The 25,127-nt window shown below is 39.6% G+C and overlaps 1 protein-coding gene across 11 annotated transcripts in view; it reads left to right on the top strand.

Annotated features, from left to right (window-relative positions):
- The window catches only part of ENOX1 (ecto-NOX disulfide-thiol exchanger 1), a 358,808-nt gene that overhangs the window by 256,772 nt on the left and 76,909 nt on the right, over positions 1-25,127 (top strand). For all 11 annotated transcript variants that reach the window (XM_080592774.1, XM_080592773.1, XM_080592781.1 and 8 more), the window contains 4 exons: positions 3,937-4,110; positions 5,844-6,050; positions 12,792-13,025; positions 23,767-23,979. In XM_080592774.1, coding sequence (XP_080448900.1) covers positions 3,937-4,110; positions 5,844-6,050; positions 12,792-13,025; positions 23,767-23,979 — 828 coding nt within the window. The remainder of the gene's footprint in view (positions 1-3,936; positions 4,111-5,843; positions 6,051-12,791; positions 13,026-23,766; positions 23,980-25,127) is intronic.

Here is a 25,127-nt window from a genome sequence, read left to right as displayed (position 1 = left end):
TTTGTTTTGTTTTGTTTTGTAATCCTACATAACTCTATCAGTATCCTTGTTTCTGAAGAACAACAAACTTACCAGTAAGTTCAACAGGAGATGTCTCCAGCTCTAACTCTGGTATCCTGGTCCTGATCCAAATGGGCATTATGCCAGGACATGAAGCAGACTGCTGTGGCAGCACTGATTGATGATCGTCTCCTGTCCCTAGACAAGAGCTATATATCCAACTTCTATTAATGCACCACTCTGCAGCATTAATATAGTTAAACTTGGGATTTTTCTGGATCCTCTCAGAGATGTGGCAAATTTATTGTCTTTCCTTTCCAGTGACTTTATCAGTTCCTTTTTTTTCTGCACCTCAGAGTCCAGACCAGTACTTCCTTTGGATGTATCATCCATAGACTATCTCTATGGTGTGTCAGCAATATACAGGTGGGGCATGCATCAACTTCTCTGTAGATGCAAGCACCAACAATCTCTTCAAGGGGCCTGAACAAGGTCTTCCATGTTCAGAAATCCAGCTGAATTTTCCATCACTGCAATGCACAGTAATATTTTTTACAGGATAGCTCTACAAATGGTACTCATACATTCGGTCAGTGCTCGTGTGTTGTATGAAAGCATTTCATTCTCAATGTAGCACATTGGGGAAATGAAACAATTAAGACCACAAAGAAAGTGAATGTGGTCCTGGTTGAAAGCTGTCCATGTCATCAGTAGTCTTCCTATTGACCTTAGGCATTTTTGGATTAGTGCCCATAAATATGGAGTTAGATTTCAAGAACTATTGACTCAGTCCTTTTCAATATAACTCAGAACAGTCGTATTCTGGAAGCAAGGAGTCCCAGTGCACCTAGAAGGACATATCAGGAGTGTTGGCTTCTTGCAGTCTGTACGTGCCCTTGTAGATTGATCCCCATGGAAGAAATTGATGACAAAGCCATGTACTTATTTAACACAAGCACAGTTACTTATGAAGTCACATTTCTTTGAAAATGGCAGGAATTAGTGGGAAATATAAATATTTATTTATTTTTTCTGCTGCAATCCCAAATCATCATGCAATCCAAAAGCACTCTTTCTCAGATCCCTTCTGAGGCCATGGTAGCTGCATTTGTGGACACAAGTTTCCATGGTGTCGTCTCCCTTAGTTGTGTTTTTCTTTGTATATGTACCACTGTCAATGGACTATTCAAAAAAACCGTATCTTTTGAAACCAACCATCTTTGCTTTGGGTAATAGCAAGTAGTTTGCTGTTGTTTCAGTTCTCTGTTCTTGTATAGAAGTTGAAACATCAGTACATCTAGTAACTGTCCTACAGAGAGAACAGCCATGGTTAAATACAGCTGGTAACATTCACCAGCTAAGGGTGTTTCTTCTTGGCTTTCACATGGGACGTGAAAGATGCATAAGAACAGGGAGAACCTGACCTTCTCTACGTCCTCTTTTATGATCCACTCCACGTGCTCCATCCTTGTCTCAGAATGCTGTGGGTCTACTATGAATATTCAATTTAATGTGAAATTTCAAATCTGGCTAGAATTGTAGCTGATCCTACATCTGTCCAGAGAGGTGGTCAAGATGCCTTCCTTGGCTTCTCTCCAGTCCCAGTTCTCCCTGATGCTAAGAGAGGATCGGTATGACACAGTGCATGGAGAGCTATTGTGGTGTTCCACGTGTCATGCCATGGAGCTCTGCAGGCCACCTTAACTGGGAGTGGTAATTATGGACTTCCACCTGCATCAGGAGAGTGCTGCACAGGGTGGCCTACTGGGACTGTCAGAAGTCTGGCTTGTGAAAAACAAGATCAAGCAAATTACAGAATCACAGAATTGTAGGGGTTGGAAGGGACCTCAAGAGCTCATCAGGTCCAGACCCCCTGCCAAAGCAGGTTCCCTAGGGCAAATTGCACAGGTAGCCATCCAGACGGGTCTTGAATATCTCCAGAAAAGGAGACTCCACAACCTCCCTGGGCAGCCTGTTCCAGTTCTCCGTCATCCTCACTGTGAAGAAGAAATTAGAACAGCCTAAGGACTTCTTCGAATTGTATAGTTCCCTTTCACCTCTGACATTCTGTCTTGGCATTCACTAACCATGAATATTTAATATGGCCACCACTGCATCTTGTGGAATAAATGACAGACTCTGAGTTTCAAAGCTTAATCTGAAAAGCAATGCATACATATCAATATTGAAAAAAGCGTAACACCCAGAGAAAATCCTTTTTCATAAGCCCACTTATTAAAAAAAAAGTAATGTAATATCATGAGTTTTCATTAATACTAGTCTTCAATAAGCCTAAAGCAAATCCTTGCTCGCTGTGCACTTGCCATGCTTGTTGTACAGAACTACCTGAAAGTGATGAAGGCTCACAGTCAGTGCATGGAGAGCAGGGAGTGTGCGGCTGAGACAGATATGAGTTCTATTAGAGTAGAGGATCTCAGTCTGCAGCTGTCTTTCCCAGAGAAGGTGGTTATGGACATTTCACAGAAATAACAATGCTGATTTTCAGCCCCTACAGAGTGCTTTACACCTGCAAAGTGCTATAAATGTTTGAGTTAATCCTCACCAGTAATTGAGTATGATTGTATTTGTTTTGCAAACACAGAAATTAAGATATGGAAACGTCAGCAGGCTGACCCAGGGCCACATAGCTTTTCAGCAGCAGATTTTGGATGAAGAAACAGACCTCTCTGGTCATATTTGGTTGACTGTGCTGCCTTGTAGCAAAATGTATCTCAAATTTCCTAAACATTTTTAAAAAAATCTTAGAGAAGGAGTCATTTCTGTCTTTGCTACTTTAAAACAAACAAGCTCCCAAGCTACCAAACCCCGTGTTTACATGTATCATTAAATACTTTCTAGTTGCTAGCCAGAAAACTCAGCAGAAAACCTGTAGAACACCAAAGTAACTATCTTCTTTTAAATAATTGATGATGCCAAATAGCAGCAGTGTTATGCCAACAAAGAGAATGGTCTCTTAAAATATTTTATTCATTATGCCTCAAGAAAACCAAAGCCTTGTTTTTAAGAAAAGCAAATTTCAGAAGTTGGCTCTCCGCTCATCTAAAACATCTGCTTATTACACATCTTTGTGTTAATGTACTGGTGTTCCCCTGTAAATCTTTCAGCTTTAAATAGTATGTATGGAAGTCTTGGCAAGGAGATCAGGAAGGAGAAAGAGTAATATTTGCCAAATATGCATTGTACTTGATGGGGCTGTGGTGGTGCATTTTAGTGATATGTCTGTTGAAGAGAATCTACTAATTCAATTAAATAACAGGACAAGAAGGACTTACTCCAAGGTTCAGAAAGACCCCATCCTATGCTGCTGAAACGTTATGTTCCAGGATAAAAAGGTTAGGAGTCTTGGCTAACTACACTCATATAAAACAGCCAAAAATGGTGTTTGTAAATCAAGGTCACTTATGTCAGAAAGCTACATTGTGATAAATCTGTCTGACAATTAGGTGGAGAGGGTGTATCGATGTTAAATGATATTCTTTGTACATTCTGGTTAGAAGGCAATGGAAACACCACAGTAGCATTAAGAAACAGAAAATTGCATTCCAGATAACAACAGATATTCATGGTGCATGATTTTACACTTTAATGTGCTGTATTTTGCTCAGTCGTTAATATTTTAAATTATGTAACATTCCCTTCTTTATGCATAGTTTAATTCTTTTCATTGGAATGGATCACTGAAAATGGACCCTCCCCCTCCCTATCCTTCTCCCTTTTTCCCCTTCCACCTCCCTCTCCTCCTCCCACTTTCCCTCCCTTTTCCCTTTTTCCCTTTTCTCTTTTCCCTTCTCCCATTTTTAACAGTGATGCTTAAAAAAAAAAAAAAAAAGCCTAAAGCAAAACTGTCTGTGCAAGAAAATAGTAACAAGTAGTTTCAAGATTTAAAAGCCAGGATTTTATGTTATATATTTACAGATTCAATCTGTGTACCAGGCTTTGATCCAAGCCTTAGCATGATGACTGGAATCACTCCGATCAACCCAATGATACCAGGCATGGGGTTAGTACCACCACCACCACCAACAGATGTGCCTGTAGTCAAAGAAATAATTCACTGCAAAAGCTGCACGCTCTTCCCTCCAAACCCAAGTAAGTGGGTCTGATGAAAGAATGTTATTTTCCTAAATTTATTACCTGAGATGTTTTTATCTAATAAAAACTATAGTTTTAAAATAAATTGTAGGCAAGTCTAATGTTTCCTTATAAGTTCTGCTCTGTGTGTAAATCATAGTGGAGTATCAGAGCATGCTTATTCATCTCTGCAAGGTCACGTAAAAACTTACGCAGCTTGTACAAAAAATAAAATGAATTACTTAAAGCTAACAGAAACTGAAAATCTACACTACTCATAGTAGAAATCTGTCTTTCCCTTACATCAGTGTCACAAAGCACAGCCCTGTGCAAACCAGCAGTGGCTGAAGCTGCTGCGTGTTTTTGGTCGCTCATTGACCTGTTCGCACTGATCTAGCCTCATGTAGGCTGTACACAGGTGTCTGATGGTGAAAGCATTGCTGTGGAGAACCATCTCTGGGGATGTCCTTCAGAGAGGTTCAAGTCAGAAGTGACTCCTGAGTCCTGCAGATTTCTCCAAGCCATGCCAGTTTTGGAGAGGCAGCGTGCAGATGAGTTGCTTCTCCTCTTTGGGGACCAGGCTTTCTTCTGCCCCTTCTGGGGACTTCATGCAAATGGAAAACTTCCCACTGAGCCACTACCGTCAGGACAAAGCACAGAGCCTAATTTTGAGTGTGTTAGCCCCAGGAATCTGGTTTCATAGCCATCAGACCAGCTGCTTGCAGCATCACTATGAAGACAAAAGAGAAATTTAAGCAAATAGTCTGGTGCTGTTGATTTGCAGTGTACCCAGATCATGGTTTAATCAACCTGACTGTGTGTGCGAATATATATATGGATATTTTAAGGTTGTAACCCCCTTTAGTGTGCTAAAAGGCCAAAAAACTAATTCATATCAATCAGAGATTCCTGCTCAGAGAATTACTGTTAGAGGAATGCTCTAGCAATCTGCATATAAACAAGGTGAAATGTTATGACAGAGCATATTTTTCATACAGCCCTCAAAAATTTAACAGTTTTCTGATTTGTGTGTATACATATATATATATATGTATATACATAAAAATAAAATTTCTAGCCACTCCATCTCACAAGCACTTGTAAACAGTGAGTTTATCCTTCCTGCATGCTGGTGTCCACTCCATTATCTGGCACAAAGACAGAACAGATAACCGGCAGAGTGCTTTCATCATGTTGTCACTTCATCATGTTTCCCGCTTTGTTTTTCTGTTTGCTGTGCTTCTGTGTTCTGACAAAGAAAATAAATTATGCTAAGACCAGGGAAGGGCGTCCAGTCCTGGCTTCCCAAACTATATGCAGCATGGGTTCATTTTCAGGGGGCTTAAACTGGCATAAACTGGTGAGTGTGGAGAGTGCTGGGTATGAGCCAGAGATGATGAAGGTACAGAAGTTTGCCTGCTTTGAAACAGAGTATTTTCTATTTTTGTGTATTTTCTAACAGGAGACTGTGCAGGGAAAAGAAAGATCCTTTTAGACATTCCCACCTGGAGAATGACCCGCAGTGACAGGAATTAGACTCTGAAAAACCACCTAAAACTTGAAAAGGTTTAGATTCAAGTAGCCAGTTTTGGACAATCTCTGCACTATTCAATTATTTTGCTTCTCCCTCTCTCCTGCCTCAATGCTATGTCAAATAACTGTTGCTGCCCAGAACTGATTAGGGGAATGAATGGAACCAGTGGATCAAAAGACGAATTTTGTATTCCAATGTGATTTCTGTTTTGACTTAGATCTTCCACCACCTTCAACAAGAGAGAGACCTCCCGGGTGTAAAACAGTGTTTGTTGGAGGACTACCAGAAAACGCAACGGAGGAAATTATTCAGGAAGTCTTTGAGCAGTGTGGAGATATAACAGCAATTCGGAAAAGCAAGAAGAATTTTTGTCACATTCGTTTTGCAGAGGAGTTCATGGTTGATAAAGCCATTTACCTTTCTGGTACTTCACATTATTTAATGGATTTTCCTTGCTTCTCATTTGTATTTTGTGATGTTAATGTTTGCTCATTTTCTTAGCTTTTATCCCAGCAAGTCTTTTTTTTTTTTTTTTTTTTAAACTCAGTGGCTCTAGCATGGACTGACAAGGGGCAATTCTGTATATCCATGTGTTTGCCAAGACTTGTGCTCTGTTTTGTATGTTGCATACTCAAGAGCAATTTCCTGCCATCCCACAACAATGCAACAGACCCTGAAATTCACTACAGAGCAATCTTATTTTCGATTTACACAGGTTTATGTAGTTTTGCTCACAGGTTGTAGAAAGAGGAGGGCACCAGGCCAGGAATGCTGCTGGTTTCCCATGCCAATTTCTGTGATAGCCTGGCAATTTCATTGGCATATTTTTATAGATTTGCAGTGCAGTCTGAATAAAGTCTACCTTTATGTGTGTGTGTATTCAGCAGTCACCTGGGTTGGATTCTGAGACCCAAAAGGCTGTGCCTTTTGCCTCCCAGGACAATGAGTACCACAGAACTTCAGGTGTAAAATTTCAGATTCTCTCTCTTTTTTTTTTTTTTTCCAACAAAGGAACAGACTTAAAAATCTAACTCACATGAAAAAAAAAAAAAGAAAACCATCTCTGCTTTCTCAAATCAGTCTTCAGTGACTGTTAATGCCCTTGTAAAGTTATAATCTCCTTTACGTGAGGATTGGCTTCCCACCTGAGACCTCCTTCACTACCCTGAGCTGGACCCCATCCCTTGTGTGTGTCTCCACAGGCTGGTTCATCACTCTTTTTGGGTCCTGGAGGACCCCCTGTCTTTGTTTTGCCCCACAACACCTTCACCCCTCATGCAAGGTATTCATAAATGAACAGTGCCAGGGACTACTCCGTGGCCAAGACCAGTTGACACAGATATGCTTACCACCTTGTGTAGGGTAACCTCGAGGACTCCTCCTGGGACCACCCAAAAGGGAGCTAGGGAGTTAACAATTCTGCATACCTTGTCTGAGCTCCCATCCTAACCATCTTTTGTTTAGCAGCAAGGACGTAGTTTCAATGTCCCTTAGGTGTCAATAGGAAGCTCACACAGTTAGAAACCAGTGGTCTCTCAAGTCATCATTGGCTACATCTTAAATGAAAGAAAGGGGGAAAAAAAGAAAATAAAAAGAACATATGAACTTTTGAAATGTATTGTCAGAAAAAAAACTTGTTCGTTTCACTTTTTTTTTTCTTTTTCATAACTTGGCTGCCTTCCTTAAATATCTGTTCAACGAGCTCCACAAAATCATGAGTTTTATGAGACCTATGTAAAGATTTCTTTAGAATACATCTGCATTTTAATGCTTCTTCCAGATATCCATTCCATTATGTATTTTTCTTCCTTTTTATTATTATTACTGTTATTATTATTATTATTATTACCGCATTTCTTCCTCCCTCCTCATCCTCTCTTCCCATTTTCCATCCTTCCTGCTTAGGTGCTTATTCACTTATTACTTCCATAATGCTAAAGTTTACAGGAATGGGGTACAGACCTTACAGTAGTAAGAAGAGGCAGCACACTTCCCAGTTTCCAGCTTCTGTCCCAAGGAGGCTCCAGCTCCAGCAGTAACTTGTAACTCCAGCACTTGTGGAGGAGGTGAGAAGCTTACAAATTCAGTAGGAGCTGGGATTACTGTATATAATAAAAGAAACAGTAGCAAGAAAGAGGCCAGGGAAAACTGCAGAAACATACAGACTGCCATCCTGGGGCAGCGTCAGCATCCTGATAGCTCAGTTTCCTGCTTCTCTGCAGTTGAGTGCACTCTTTGTTTCACTCCAAGTAAGGTTTAATTTTAATTTTCTATGGAAAAATCCTGGAGCACCAGATCTGATGATTACTAGAAAGTTCCCTGTGCTGCTGTGTGTCCTCACTTAAGTGTGCAACCATAACAAAGGAATTGAGCAGAGACAGAGGCAGATTACCTTCCTTATCCTTCCTTTCTGATTTTTCTGCCAGCTTATTTCTGAGTTCCTGATCCTTTTCTCTGTATTGTTCTCACATACTTCCTTCTTCATTTTCCTTTCATCAGTTGCACCACTGCCTTCACTGCCTGTTCCACCCTCTCTCCCCATTTTCTTTTCTTCCAGTCCTTTCCTTGCTTCTAGAACTTTTAGTGTTTCTGACCAGATCAGGGAAAGAAATAAAAAAATAAAAAAGGAAAAACCAAAACAAGAAAAAAAAGGCAAAAAAAAACCAACAAAAAACAAAAAACAGTGGAGCTGAGAAGGAGGAAGGAGAAAAGCAGGAGCACATAGCAGCCAGCGTTCACATCTTTTTGCCACAACCATTGATTTCTGCAGACCTCTGCAGATGAAACAAGGAGCACTGAATCTCCCCCAGCAAGGCAAAGCAGGGAGGTCAGGCATTAGACAGGGGCACGTTTTATTTGATCTTAAATTTTGTGTTTTTCTAATCAGTCTTTCAAACATTATGTATTCTGAAATGGTGGGGGAAAAACACATTGTTAAGGCCTTTTCTTTTCCCCGTAAGAGACAAAAAAGACATACAAACAGAATTTGTGGTAAATACAGTATGCGTGTTATATTAGGGAGGAATCATGACTTTGATATCTGTAATATAATGACAATTTTGTCTACCTAATCAATTTTATCTGTCTACCTCATCTAATCTCATCAAACTTAATATTTATCCTGTGCTTATCATTGGAGTATTGCAAGTGATTAGAAAATTCATTAAGTAGATTAATCACTGAGTTTTCTCATTTCTATTCCCAATTAAATATGTATAAAAGGAGACTGGGAGGTGGGTAGAAGATAATGTTAAAAAAGTTGTGTTGATATATTTTCATTTAGCCCTGATTTTTGATCTGATTTAGCCCTGCGTTTTGATCTTCCAAGGAAAAGGCTTTCTAAAATCAACATACCACCCCATGAGAAAGCTCTTTCTCCAAACTCTGTGTACTTTAGTCTTGTGGCTGAGATTCATGACAATTCAGTAACTCCTGCAAACGTTGATGGCCCTGGATTGGAAGTAAGGATCAAACAGGTTGCTTCAAACAGACCTGCTTATACCCCAAAAGCCCAAGGATATATTTTTCCTAAGCTGATATTTTCCCATGTGGATTTCCATTTAGCACTGTGTACTGGCTTTTATTTCACGTTCTCATTGATCACCAGCACTCTGATCTACATCCCCAGTTAGCAGCTAATGCCTGGTCCCCAATATAGCAACACTCAAAGGTAAGTCAAGCCACAGAGTTTTTACTAGATCTGTGATATGGAAATACCGTGTTTGATTTTTATTTAGCACCCTCATTAACTTTTCCTGCTGCTGCTCCTTTAAAGTGAGGATCTTGGCATGTTCCCAGACTTTTTTTCCTCTGCCATTGTGTGTGCAAAACTGAAATTAAAAATGACAGGCCAGGCATGCAGTTAGTGCTAGCTGCAGTCCTGAGCAAAGAGCTGGGAAAAAGGTTTTCTGAGGGCAATTCCTTGCCCATGCATGAGGAGGGGGAAAGGCAGTTGATTTTCTCATGCATTTAAATGCCTTTGAACATCAGTAAAGATACATGGCATTGAAAAAGAGCGAGCCTTTCAGCTGCCCTACAGCTCAGTCCTGTTGTTACAGATGGGTGCCTTAGGATCCCATATATAAAGGTCCTGGAAGTCATGCACCCTACCCTACACAGCGCCTTGCTGGCTATTGGCCTGTCAAGGAGTCTGATCTTCACTAGGGATGCCTTTGGTCCTGTAGTGTCCCCCATGCCTGATTTAGGAGGATGCAAGAAGCCATGCCAAAAAGACATTTACTGTTTTTGTGACGGAAAGATGCCAAGCCTTGAGCAGCCTGATATAATTTTGAAGTCAACCCTGCTCTGAGGAGGAGATTGGACTAGATGATGCCCAAGGTCCCTTCTGACTGAGGTCAGTCTAGGTTTCTGTGCCTGGGGAAACAACCGGTTGACTGGCCATCTTCAGTCTTAACAGTTAAACAAACAATGCAATTTTCTCAATGTGGTTCACTGCCAATTTCAAAAATCTATTAATTTGGAGGCACTTAAACTGGTTACCTGAGGAGCCATTTGTCCAGTGCTAATGAGGATACTGTGTTTTGGACTTCAATTTACACCATTTGTGTTTTTTTCCCACTATCCCCATTTACTTCAAAAATAAGGTAAGACTTCAGGAAGACTCAACTTTGCAGGTGCACGCACAAGGTGTAGATAGAGTGTCCTTTCCAGTAGTTCTTTGTTCAGAGTAAGTGGGGCTTTGAGGACCACAAGAATCGTGCTTCCTACAGGACTGGATTTCTCAGTGTGTCCATACCCAGCGTGCTCCAGCCAAGGGAGGCAAAAGACAGTGGAGAGGAAGAGAGACTGTGTCTTCCTGGAAACTGCAGCCCAGATGGGAGATCTAATTATAGGTTCATGAGACCTGGCACCCTGGCAGTGTCCTTTCACATTGCTGATAATGCTGTTTTGGCACAGAGCAGTCACTATTTGAGGAATGCATCTTGGGGAGAAACATTTATCATGGTTATCAGAGTAACTGCACCAATGACCCCTTCATGCCTAGACCTCTGTGCATAAAACCACAAAATTACCCCCTTATTAGTTCAGATCTCCAGGTCTGACAGGTCACCCTCATTCTCCTTCTGTTATGTTTCAATGGATATAGTGTACATCTTATCACTAGAGCTACGTGTAAGACCACAAATAGCCTTCTTGGGGAGGAAGTAGCGTGTACTCCTCTGAGCAAGAGAAAGCAGGGCAAAGTAGAGGATGTGTTAAAGTAAAAAACAGACCGCTTGTCAGCCTCTCTGTACCATAAGCTTGTGAACCTTGGAGACCAGTCTTGGTCTGGTCCACAGAATTTTTTGTCACCTTCAGGCTTTGAGAGACCTCTGAAATACTTAGCATGAGCTTTCCTCTAGAGTTCTTGATGAAACGTGAAAGACATACCTCTTCCTCACTGACGGGCTACGTAGCTGAACTCCATGAGATGCTTGAAAGGAAAATGTCAAGCAAAAGGCACACAGATTGTTTGTTTGGCTCTTTTTGTTTTGTTTTGAAAGGGTCATTACATATGTGGATATCTTTGAAGCTGTGGTTTCATGTGTGCTGTAGTACAGCCAGTCCCTTGTATTCATACATCAAGATGTTTTTACAGCAGTAAAACAGAGTATGCCTAGATACACATTTTTGCAAAGATGCTCCTACTCTACTACACAAGCCTTAACTTTGCTGTCCCTGGAGAGAGTGCAAAAGGGAGTTTTAACTGTAGTGGTGAGGTGCTGAAGCTCTTCAAACCACAGGCAAATCATGAGACTGAAAGGTAGGTTCTTTCGGATAGATGTTCAAAAGGAACAAACATTTTCCTGCCATTTTAAAAGGCAACTTCCTGTCCCTGGGGCTATTTCACAATGGCTGTAGTAGTGCATGTTTCTGAAGAGCCTCCTATGTGCCAGCTCAGCACAAAGTTCATTTCCACAACATGCCATGATTTGAGAAGTCTCTGCCGGGATGCTCTCCTCTTGAGGCTACTACAGCATGTTGGCATGGGGAAATTTGAGCTTAGCCCTGTGCAGACTAATTATTTTTACCTGCATCTGAAGGCTCTGTTTACAGCTTTCTATTTGGGGTTCTCTCATCTTCCCTGAATCAGCATTTTAAAAGTTAGAGAAACTGCTCTGTGAATATCTTTCAGCCTTCAAAATAAAACTTGAAAAAAGGTTGGTGCCCAGCATATGCTCTTCCACAGAATGGTCATGAAAGTGTTCTTTTATAGCTTTGGTGTGATTTGTTCATCCTTTGAATGCAGTCAAGGGCTTTAATACAGAGCAGGGCCCTGTTGTGCTATTATATAGGCTCTGACTTAAACAAAGCCTTTTCAGTCTGGTAACTTTAGCATATGACACATTGACCAAATTATGAATATGTAAAAGATTGCTAAAGATGAGATGTGACAGGTTTCATTATTAGTTTTGAAAAAGTTCTTGCAAATGTCTAATAAATCCCTCCATGCTCTTAAAATTAGTTTAAAGAATGATCAATTTATTTTTTTTTCATTGTTATTGACTTTATATCAGATTAACTTGTAGGTGGTTTATGTTTACTGCCAGATTGTTGAGATGTGGTATTTGCAATTGGGAAGCTTCAAAATTTGATATCTAGCATCAACACAGATATGACATCACCCTCTTTGTGGCCCAGAAATTTACGTAGCACACTTTGCTCATTCATCCATGGTCATAATGTTATAAATTTCAGCCTTTTCCCACACTTCCAATTCCATTGGCAGGCTGGAAGGTAGTGCTAAACTGTACATGACCTAAACAGGATCAGGAGAAGGACTTTACATTCAAACCAATGTAGTTCGTTTAGTAGTTGTTTTTGTTTAGCTGGCCTTTGCTTTTAGAAATGTTGGGAGTATCAGCTAGAAAAAATGATATATTTGGAGAGACTCCTAAACAGGAATGTAGATTCTGTACCTTTGAGGTTAGTTTTTCATCTCATCTATTACATTGATAGGTGATGCAGAAAATTACAAGGAAAAAAGAAGTGGATGAATGTTTATCTGTCTGTAAAAGCACAATGATCAATAGATCCTGTGTAGATAAGGGGGAATATGTGAATGTACATTTTAACTGCACTTGAGGGGAAAAAAATAAAGAAAAAAAAATAAAAAAATGAGCAAAGAAGTTCTGCAACAGTTAGTTCTGCTTGTTGGTTTCAGGTTACCGCATGAGATTAGGATCTAGCACAGACAAAAAGGATTCAGGTCGACTTCATGTTGATTTTGCTCAGGCAAGAGATGACTTTTATGAATGGGAATGCAAACAAAGAATGCTGGCCCGAGAAGAACGCCACAGACGCAAAATGGAAGAAGACAGACTGCGCCCTCCTTCTCCTCCAGCAATAATGCATTATTCTGAACACGAAGCTGCTTTGCTGGCTGAAAAATTGAAAGGTAAGCAGCATTTGATACTTTGCAGTGCATTATTCCTTAAGAGCAGGAGCCATCCAGAAGTCAGAACAGGGGAGGTGATTTCTCTCCAATGTATTTCATTACCTGACCTGTTAGCCTTTCCCCATTCCTCTGCCATTTTTATGTCAGTGGTAATGATACTCACCCACCTGCTAGGAATTTATAGCATCTGTCCATCTAGCTGTGCTTTAACAGCTAAAACACAACTTTTAGAAAATTATATAGTGGGATTTTTTTCTGCTCAGTTGATGTCGTCATCTGCTTTGGAAATTATCTCATAATAAAGCAAATTGTTACACACATCCTTCATATTAAAGCCCTGATTCTTAAAATGCTTTTTTTTTTTTTTTTCACTGGGAGATATTTTATTATATTACATGCATGTGAATGTCCTAACTCCTGGTATTTAAATTGCCTTCATGAACCGCATTTTAACATGGCCCTCAGTTGCAGTGGCACAATTTATCTTTGGCACACGCCATCATCCATTCTTTCATTCCCTCTTTAGGGTTAGAAGTACATGTGCAAGATAACGTATTGTTTTCTTCATGTGTTTGCTTGCTTGTTTTTTTTTGTCTGGGTACACTCACCAAGTTAGTATTTTACGAAGGTGAAGCTTGATGATTTCTCTCTTTTAAAGTTAACACACAAAGCAAGAAGCAAAGAAATAAAAATGTTCATAGTAAAAAAATAATAAAAAGTCAAATAAATGACTCCTCATACCTCTTAGAGTTGTGTTTGTTTTCATTAAGCTTTTAGCAACTGTGTTTGGCATTCTTTCCCCATGTGGTGGCCAAGCACATTATTGTGTGCCAGGTCACAAGAAACTGATTCTTGCCACTGTTTCAGAATTACCCAGATTAGACGTAGGTTATCTAGCTGTCAACACGCTGGCCTCTGTTCTAACTATCAAACGTGTTTGGGAAGCTGCAGGAGGACAGTGCAAAGTGTTGCATCCTTGGAGCATGGAGCAGAGATGCACCCTACTGTCTCTTTGAGTACTGCATTGGTCACTGTTACATCAGCTGCTTGCTAGTTTGGCTAACTGATATTCTGACCACATACGCTCCGCTATTAAATAACTCCTTAAATGACTGGGAGATTGGTAAAATAACCCAGAGGGACTGATAGACCAGGAGGAAAGGAAGAATGAAGCCCATGTATAAGAATTTTTATTTCTTACCTAGCTTCCACTCCAGCTCCTCTAGAGGTTATGCAATACAATACAGCTTTAGATACATCTGTTCCCAGAATCTGTTTTCAATTGAATATTTTAGAAGTTAATCTTTTATAGGGAAGTTTTGCTTTATGTAGCAAGGCCTAGAGGTTTCCTGAACTAAGCCAGAAAATGCAAGAAGTCTGGGCAATATCTTCCATATGGCTGGCCATTGCTTAGGGCAAGTGAATGTGGGTTTTTGCAAGATGTTTCGGATGCTTATATTTAGAAGAGTTTTTCTTTTCAGTCTGGGAAGTTTCCATGCTTAATTAAAGCTTATTACAAGTTTTTAGAGCTTTGGTTCTCTTGAAGGACATTTGACCAGAGCTTGTCATATATGCACAAGTTTAATATAGCAATGTTTTGATCACGATAGAGGCCAAATGTTTCTCTGGAAATTAAAATAAATTTCAGAAACATACAGGACTAAACATAAGCAATTAAGAAACCAAAATGTTAAGATTATTTTTAATGGGTTAAAAATCACTATAATCCAGCAACAGAACATGTTGCAGTTTTAAGAATGGTTTTAATTAACCATTGACTTTTAGTGAGATTAACAGCACTGGTTCTGCATCTGTATAGACCGTTGGGGATGGAGAATGTAAAGAAACCCCCTCCATTCTCACTGGGTTGTCTCCTCTACTAGGTACACTAGAAAGGAGAAATGCAGTCCAATTGTTATACGGGTGCATACTGCTGCATTTCCAATAGCATCTTGGCCAGTACCTATGAGGGAGAGGGTAGAATATTAAAGCCTCCCTTGGGCAACACAGATTCACCATGAGCCCCTGTGTGACATCCTAAAACTAGAAGTCAATCTACAGTCTCTCACTCTGACAAAGGTCAGTTCATGTCATCACACGTTCAGAATTTAAATGTGGGCTTCAGTGAAGCTAACAGAAGATATATATACACATATATTTATATATACATATATTTATAAACTTGGGGTCAAAATATCATTTCTCTGGGTAGCACCAGATTTGCATTGCTTAAAAAGCCTGAACAATCCATCCATCAAAACAAATCTGCTCTTGGCAGGATTTACCATGAAAGACTGGTTGTTGAGCAGATGCCTTGTAGTTATTTTCTTAAGGAAAGTCATGACCTTCCCATGGTACCCACTTCAAAAGTGTCCTGAGCTCTGTTGCTAATTCATGAGGTAGAGTTGCAGGTGCCCAACATGCAGGTTTCCGCACCTGCAGTGCCTCCAGAACTTCACTGAGCAACACTAGCTGAAAAGCAAGCCAAGATAGCTAAACATCTGTCATCCCAAGATACTGCTCTGCAATCACAGATGTAGACAACTTGGTCTGAGTCCAAAGAACTTTTGTTGTCAAAATAACCTTGGAAATTCCTGACAGCAAGGAAATCTGTTGGTGAGTAGAGATGAACTAGATTCATCAGACAGTTTTCTGTTGTGGTCTTTAGATATTTATTGGGTCTATAAGAGAGGTGACAATATCTTTTTTCACCTCCCACAAACTGCAGCATAAGACTTAAAGAAATTATTGTTTTTATGTACCAGACTTGGCTGCAAACTCTCATGCCAGCATTGCCAGCATATTCCTACTTATCTCATGTCCTAAAGCCACCTGGTGTGGCAGTAACTGGCAGTTAATTTTGCATGAGAAGTTGTTTTTTGCCTTTTTTTAACCTTCCAAACCACTAAAGTTGACTTGAAGGGGGATTAATTAAATAATGAATTAATTAAAAATTAAGTGCTGTTTTTTAAAACGGTAAAGCAAAATTTCACTTTTTTCAAAAGGGGCTCTTCAAATCTAATTTTTGACTCAATTATTCCAAAGTTGGATGTAAATGTGCAAATAGTATCAAAAACCATTGTCTGATCACCAAGGAATAAGATAAAAGCTAAGTGTAACTCAGGTTAATTAAACTTCTAGCCTGCTTTTTGAGATCCTTTTGCTTTGGTTAAAAGTCTGTGTTTCCTCAAAAAAATGTCTCAATAATTTCGTAGATATGAATTCTGAAAAATCAGGATCTCTTACAGTGAAATGTTACCATAAATGTGAACTGTCCTCCTTAAAATGCCTTTGAGAATAGTCCTTGAGTTCTTATGCCAACAAACCCAGCAAAATATTATGCCTTTTGCTATTATATTATAAAAAACGTGACCTTCTTTTCTTCTGGTTCATTGCAGCTTTCTTCTTTCATGCATGTATTTCAGATTTTGATTCCTCGGTATTAAATCAGATGTGTTATTACTGCGCAGTGAGATGTGTCGGTAGATATTTGGGATCAAATTTGCATATTCTTACATCTGTTTTCCTGGGTGCTGTATAAATGGTTGAGTAACGTGGTGCCCAGAACATCACACAACTAGAGATGAGCTGAACCTTTCATCTTTAAGTGGAATGCTGCTCTGTCAGGTGTATTGGAACAAATCATTTTAATCTGTGTGCTTATGACATTTGTGTTTCAAAGCAGAGTTTCAAATGTTATGGTATTCTTAATTCGAGCATATCTGTACCTAATGGTATCATCTTCAGAAATCACTTCTTGCAAATAAGCTCCTTTAAAATACTACATCTGTCTTATTTGCTGCAGGTAGTTACATAGTTCCACCATTTAACAAAGACATCTCTTCATATCTGAATATCTGTTTTTTAAATATCTTGCGAAAAAAGAGACATAAGCATCTGCAAGTCATATGCAATACCCCAATATTTACCTCCCTTTTAAATACAGTGTCTCTTTATGAGCATAGGAAAGTTATTCATGTGGTCTTCCATTTAAAAAAATATATATATATAATTTGAAAAATTGAGAAGCTGCTGCTTTGCCAGGCACTGTATTATCCCCTGAAGAGAGAACAGATTGGAAATTTAAATAAATAGGTGGCAGTTAGAGTAGAGTGAACTAACTGGGGATGCATCTTGTGCAAGATTCAGGTAACATCAAGCCTGACAATCTCAACCCTTGCACATCATTTGAAACATAAACAACGTTTAATTGTTTGGGAAATAGGATATTTCACCGAGAAGAAAACTGCGCTGCTGTCGGTCTCGCTCTGCACTTGAGAGCCAGATTTGGCGATTGCTGCAGACGCTGCACGGTTATCCAGGGAGGCAGGTCTCACACTGATAGGATAGAGCTCAGCACCAGTCTGTGTTGAAGAGGGAGGCAAAGTCGAGATCATCCTAACAAATCTAATGTGTGCCAGGTTTGTCGCTGAAAGACTCCAGACCTTTTTTTAGCAGTCTTTTTTTTATTAGTAGTATATCAAGGCAGAGACCTACAATAGACATGCTTCGAGGCTTTAGCATCAAATCTGTTCGCTCACTCTCCCTGTTCCTTAGATTATCATCTTCTCCTTCCTTCTTCCATATGCTGCTGACATCTGCTGTGGCACTATACATCTGGCTCAGAGTGCATCAGTCAAGGGCTACGAGCAGGCACATTGCAAGGCTGGTTTTGTCTCCTGGTAAAAGAGCGGAAGGTGGGTTCAGCTGTCAGTGGCCTGATAACCCACTTCCCTTGGCACCTCATTCCATAAACCTGCAAGAAATACATTTGCTGTTAAGTGTGTTACCAAAAGTGCCCTCCCTCACCTAATCTGTATTATATCAATGCAAATTTTAAGGCTTTAGTATAAACCCACTTGATTAAATGTGCAGCACTGCAAAATGACTCGAGTTAATTACTATGAACTGGGAAATTGCAGCTCACTGATCTGAAAGTTTGTGGTGTGATTTTTGAGAAATAAGGAGGAAGCTCAGTACCTTCATAATTACTTTTTATTGGCAATAATGGCATCAGCAGGATAAGATAATGGATTTCTGTGTGTCACACAAAACACCCACCCCTGGAAGAATCTTGCGTGACTGAATTTGGAAGGAGTTTGATGATACAGGGAGGAGAAATTTCCTTTTAAGATATCTTTTAGTAAACATATATATATATATATATAATCTAGTTTCACTTATTTATTACATAACTGCAAAAGTTTCTCTGGGGTAGCATATAGTTAAGAAAGAGTAAGGTGGATGATTAATCTTTCTTTAAAGTAACTCTTTGGCAGTAAGAATATTTATTCCCAGACTCTCACTTATTATGCAGTACCATTGGGTTAAAAATGCTATTAATCCCCAAAGTACCAGACTGATGTGTGTGGTGTGTGGCACAGTTATATAAAGTATTTGAGCAGGGAAAAAAGAAGGTGAGGGTAGCAGACTGAAGAGTTGTGTTTCTAGGTCAGTGCCAGGCATTCTGTGCAGGAGAAGCTCTTAAGCCAAGAGAAAAATAGGTCATCATTGTGGCACCAAGTGTGGCGTGTGCTGGAAAGCAAACTGTTCCTGATGCACAGGGGAGCTGGGTTGAACTTGCTGATGAGTGATGTTACTACACCTTTTCCCTGACCCGATTCACCCACACCAGTCACGCACTGGGGTTTGTCATTTTTTGTTTTGAATTCGATGTTTTCGGTTTAGAAATCTTAGTTATAGTCTAACAAATTATCAGATCAGAAGTCAGAATAACAGTAATCTTGCTCAAACATCCTCACTGCTGCAGTTATATGGAGTGAAGCAGTTTCCAACCTGAGCTGGCCTCTGCCCCTTTCCTGTGATAACTGGGCCTGTTTGACAAACTGGCTGTGGGATGTGATCCGATGGGCAGCTCCAGGCAGACCTGAGGGCGTGTAACCACCAGCAAATGGATGGTGCTGAGCTGGTGGGCATGAGGCAGGGGACACAAAATCTTCCTGTGGCACAGCTACAGCTGGCAGAGGACAAGCTGCCAGTCAGATGCAGATGGATGGGACACAGCCCATGGCTCTTGTCCCCTCTTGATGTACCCTGTAGCACAGACACTCTCAGATGCAGTGATACCTTCAAGAGTTGTTTAACTGGATTTCTTCTGGTCCAGGCAGAGCTTAAGGGCATACCTAGCTCTTCCTATTTCACAGAAGGGCCAGAGAAAAATGAGATCATTAATGCAACCTAAAGCATATGCAATGAGCATATGCTCCCTAGGTGCAGGCATTAAGATAACGAACAACAGCTCTGTCCTTAACCATCTCCTTGCAAGCCTAAGAGACTGCATTAGGGGAGCGAGATTAGGATCAAGAGATAGTATGTGCTGACTTTGGACAACAGCACGTCCAGTAGGACAACATAGAAGAATAGCTATAATTTAGACAGGCTCCCAGGGTTGTGTGAATTATCTCAGATATTTTTCAAGCATTTGAGAAAGCCTAGCTTTGGGAAGATACTGACAAAGCTAAAAGCAGCTATAGTTGCAATGTATGATCATGCCCTGGCTAAAAGTCCAGCATACAATGTCATTCTTGAAATACAGAAATATAAAGTTGGCTATATTTGAAATATATATACAAATATAAAAATGATAGTAATAAGAGTGTTTGAATGCCTGGCTTTAGAGTGATGGATTAATCTATCTTCCCTGTAATAGCTAGGGCCTTAGAAACCATCACCCCAGTTGTGAAAGCACCTTATGAAGCTGCTTAACATTGAGAAACAAATAGTCACAAAATTTTAGATTCCTCTGAGCTGAATTCTGCTTGGAGTTACACCAGGGAAACTTCATAAACTGAGAATAAAATCTTTGTTTCCAATGCTTTTTCCCAGTTTGCCATTTGTTAGTCATTCTTGTCATAGCTTTTTCTATTAAGAAGTTAGTGCCTGTTGTGGTTGCTTGGAGGTCGTCAAATTATAGGCAGAAAAATGCAAAACATTTGTCAACAATTTTTCCCTTTTTCGTAGAAATATCCCTGATGACATTTTCCCAGACAGCTGTAAGGATGCATTTTCTTTTCTTTATATTTCATTTCATCTGAGTTGTGAGCTAGGATTTAAGTGCCAAATATCTTCAGTTCATATAAGAAGAATTTGAAGTATCGTACCTCTAGAGGCATGTGACTGAGTCTAGCAGCACCTGGAAATCTCTAGCGACAGACACCCAGCAATAGGTGGGTATATGAAAAAGTCACAGTGTGCATCACAGCTTGCTGTGTAACTTGAAAACCCAACACATATACACAAAAGCTGAGTGGGTGTTCTGCAACTGGTGTACTTGTGTAGTAGTTGGGATTCCTCAGACCAAATGCTGATGTCTCTTGCAGGGATGTCAATATATGAGCAGGGCACCCCAAGCTTCCTTTACAGCTGGTTGAAGGAAACAGGCACTTTTGAGGCATGTTTTGCCTCACCTTCAAGTAGACAGCTAAAACAGGACCAACAAAGCTTATCCAAGAAGTGTCCAACTCTTTCCATTGACTGTACCAGGAGTCTGGGTGTACAAACTCAGGTTGACATGAAGGAGATGAATCCTGCCTTACTTACTTAAAAAGTGCTGCAACTTGGAGGAGAAATTATTTAAGTGCAAGACATAATTTGCTGTGTGCTTATTTTTAAGGAACAATTACATCTGAGAGCATTTCTTATATAAAGGAATTTATTTTAAGAGTATGTTTTTAAACAGTGTATATTTATGTGCATCCTACCGCAAGGGAATAATTTTGAACAGAATTAGGAGTTTTGTTTTATTTTTTTAATGAATGCTTGCAATCATAAGACAGTTCATGCTCTGCTTAAATTAGATTCCATCACTGCATTTCTTCTGCTATTTATCTACTAAATAAAAAATAAATGAACGATCTGGTATAAAAATCTGATTTTCCAAGTGAACCTCTGATTGCTCAGAAAGAGTCCCTCCATTCTGGATGAAGCAAATTAATTCACAGTGAGTTACCTTGTGCCAGTCACTGAGCAGCTGATTTAGGAATAGAAAAATATTTCTATTTTTTCTATTTCTAGAAGGTGAAATAAGGAAATTTTAGAACTGTAGATAAAAGATTTTATTAACTAATGTGTTCCTGTTGTGAATATATTACCCTCTAGCATTTTTTAATGTATCTTCTAATTATGTAATCAATGAAGATTCTGATGTTTACCAATGAAACTTTTTTCCTGCTAGTATAGAGCTATGAATTAACTATAACAAGCCCACAGTCCTCTGCAGCTCCTTGGCATTATAGCAAGTTGAAAACAAGTTTTCAGCATGTCCCCTTAAATGGGTTGAATCCATCTGGCAGATGGATGGCATGTTTATGTACATCCCTTATACACACCAACTGTGCCTGATAAAAACAAAACAAAAGAAGGGGTGTTTTCATTTCGTATAGATTCTGAAGCAAAACAGCACATAGCTGTGTATTGTGGAGAGACTGAAGTAGGAAGAAGGGAAAATGGCTCTGTGCAAATAATTTTCCCGATACATCTCAGTGAAATGTTATTGCCCAGTTCTGCACACTTTTTCTTCACAGGTCATGGGGTACCTCTTCAGAGGTGCTTCTGTGCACCATTTCTCCCAACTTTGAGGTTCATGTCTTGACCCAGATTGAATGGGATAATTTACTCAAAATGATGCTTTAGTGTTGGTTGATAAATTATGTGGGATGATACAGATAATGATGTCTACAAAGAAAAAGAAGAACATTCAGCTGCAGTTACTCTCTGCTCACAGTCAGTTACATCATTGCAGTTAACAGTTTGATGCCATCCTCGGGGTGACCTGACTCTACAGATTGTTGGAAATTGCATGCTAACATTCCCAAAAGCCCTTACAGGTTATTCTTATTGACTACTGTAATTATAATAAACATTATGATCCAGGAGTGAGTTCTTGGCTGTATTGGATTTGTGACATCCAGCTCCCCTGTATTTCAGGAGGCAAAAGCTTGGAGAGTGATTTTGTTTATCAGTGAAGAGGTTTTGCACAAGTTTTGTTTAAATTTATTTTTTCTAAGGCCTATATTCAGACAACTTCACTCATCAGAGCCACTTAATGCATACCTGCTTTGTATACATCCAGGGAAGCTAGAATGTGGAGACAAATCCGAGGGGACAACACAGAAAATGAAGATCCCCAACTGCCTCTTCCTCTCCAGAGACAATTACTTAACGAATGATGATGACGATAAATCACATATTAATGTAAAGTCACAACAGATACACCATCATACAGAGAAAGGAAGTTATGATGTTCTTATTTTGCAGTTTTTTTCCAGAGATATTGAGTGAACATGCGTTCACAGACAGCAGAGAGCAAATCCCATTGCTATAGCTGAAAGCATGTTTCAGTTAATAAGATGCTAAAGATAAGGCAAAGTAAAATCTGCTCCTCAGAGGCTGTGGGCGCAGAGCATGGCACTTTTCCTCTCTGCACTTTAAGCTCTTCACCTTTTAGGGAAGTGATTACTGATTGGGAATAAGAGCCCAAATCATCACTTGAATATTAGTATTTCTTTATTCTTTGCACATGGAATGCAGAGTCTTAGAAACAACGTTCCACATTTTTGTATTCTCCAATACAGCTGGTTGGTTTTAATATTTTCCAATTTTCATTTTAAATGTCCTTTGGCTACAACTATACTACCTCTCTGTACCTTAACAGCATACCTTCTACAGAAAGGTGTACCTATCATCTAAAATATATGAAGAAATCTAAGCAGCAAGGACCAGATGAACTGTTTAAAATGATTTGTTTGGAAATTGAAGTTTTATAGAATAAAAAACCTTAAGAAAAAAAAAATGAGAGAGAACTGCACAAAAAAATGGTTCCATAGGAAGACACTGTTGTAATAACGTTTTCTTGCAGTTTGCTCTAAATGGGACTTAAAAAGAAATGTGTCCTCTTAATCCTGATGAAGCCAGAAGTGCAATGGATGCTGTGTTAAGAGTCTTCTGAGGAAGCTGAGAGCACTGTCAGAGGAAATAAGATTACCTGGGGAAGAAGTGCACAAAATTTAGCCACCAGGTTTTGTTGATCTTTCTGCAGAGAAATATTACTTCAGTTACGTGAATACTAACCAAAAAGCAGTAATCCAGGTATTTGCCTGAATTCATTTGGACTCCTTTAAGAAAAATGTTGAAAATAAAGCACAGAAAAATGCAAAATACAAAATAAATACAGACGCATCATCTGTTCAAAGCAGTTCCTTGTAATTAATCAGTGCTTCAAGCAGAAGTTGTTCAGCCTAGTCATTGTTCATTAATTAAGAATGTGACGGTAGTGAAATCTGTTGACAAAAGTAGGGCTGAGCCCAAGCTCCAAGACTGAGCTTTCGGCCAAGAAGATTAACAAGGACAAATTTCATTTCTTCAGTGGTTCTTGTAACATAAAGTTCTTCTCACTCCTCTCTAAGGTCATTTCATATTGCTGAACAGCTTAAGGGAGCTGTTGCAAAAGAGAGGAGTCAGCCCATGGATGTATGTGGGCTGCTTTTTATTGTGAGAAGGCTATTAGAATAAGCAGAAGGCAAGTCTTGAAGGAAGAGTTATGGAGCTTCACATGGTACCATTGGCTTCCTACATCAGATAGAACAAAGGACCCAAAAGTTGCCCCAAATGTTACACTGCGAGTGTGATTTACGGTGATTTTAATGTGACACAGAGCAGAAAATGTGTTCTTGACAGGATATTTATGTCTGCAATTTAAAACCCAATGTTTTGATTGTTCTAGATGATAGCAAGTTTTCGGAGGCCATCACAGTGCTGCTTACCTGGATTGAGCGAGGCGAGGTGAATCGTCGCTCTGCAAACCAGTTTTATTCAATGGTGCAGTCCGCAAACAGCCACGTTCGCCGGCTCATGAATGAAAAGGCAGCTCATGAGCAAGAGATGGAGCAAGCCAAGGAGAGTTTTAAAAATGCCTTAACAGGGATCCTGACACAATGTAAGTAACTCCTTTTTGTCCAGTGGTGTTGTAGTGATGGTGGTGGTGGTAGTAGTGGTTTTTTTTATCATTTTATTTGTTTGTTTGGGGGTAAGTAGTTGCAATGCAGTCATATTCTACTTCATGTCCTATTTCATACTCTGTGGCAATTGGAGGAACAAGGACCATTCCTAAGAGCTTATTTCTCAAGGTGAGCAAAGTTTCAGTAGTTTTTATTTATTATTATTATTATTAATAGATGAAGACATGCTCTATGCATAACGTCTATAATTACATAGGCAAAACACTTCAGGAACGAACCAGACAGAAGCCTCCCTGCTCTGAAAAAGATCATGCTTTTGTGGAGAGAAGTGATTTTTAAACTTTGAGTTACAGCTCAGGCCAGTTACAGAATAGAGGACAATTAGGTTATATTTTTAGCCTGGGTTTAGGGAAAGGCAGTAGGATTCAGAAACTTAGGGATATATTCACACCATACCAGGCCACCCCCCACAGTCGGAGAATATGCTGTACCAGTGCTGGCATCAGGACTGCTCAGCTGATACAATGCCAATATTCATTTGGCAGATAAACTGCCTTAAATATTTAGTGCTGGCAGCTATTTCCTTAGTACAGAAATATAATCAATGAAGTTACCTTAATGGGTTTCCCTCATAAAACAGCAATCATGAAATTTGCCTAGAAGTGTTTTTCAAAGGAAAGAGAGAGAGTAGAGTAGAGTAGAGTAGAAAGAAGAGAAGAGAAGAGAAGAGAAGAGAAGAGAAGAGAAGAGAAGAGAAGAGAAGAGGAAGAGAAGAGAAGAGAAGAGAAGAGAAGAGAAGAGAAGAGAAGAGAAGAGAAGAGAAGAGAAGAGAAGAGAAGAGAAGAGAAGAGAAGAGAAGAGAAGAGAAGAGAAGAGAAGAGAAGAGAAGAGAAGAGAAGAGAAGAGAAGAGAAGAGAAGAGAAGAGAAGAGAAGAGAAGAGAAGAGAAGAGAAGAGAAGAGAAGAGAAGAGAAGAGAAAAGGAAATTCATTGTAGCTAGTTTTAACATGTCTATATAATAACTTTGGGCCCATCTACTTCATCTAACCCCCAAATTGTGAAATAATGTCATGCTCAAGCAAGAAGCTTTATGATACTCAGAAACATGGAGCATGGAACTAGCTTTA

The sequence above is a fragment of the Anser brachyrhynchus genome (genome assembly GCF_964034855.1).
Source record: "Anser brachyrhynchus genome assembly, chromosome: 1".
Classification (NCBI taxonomy): domain Eukaryota; kingdom Metazoa; phylum Chordata; class Aves; order Anseriformes; family Anatidae; genus Anser; species Anser brachyrhynchus.
Note: the sequence above shows the minus strand (reverse complement) of the source record. Positions and strands in the feature narration are given on the sequence as shown.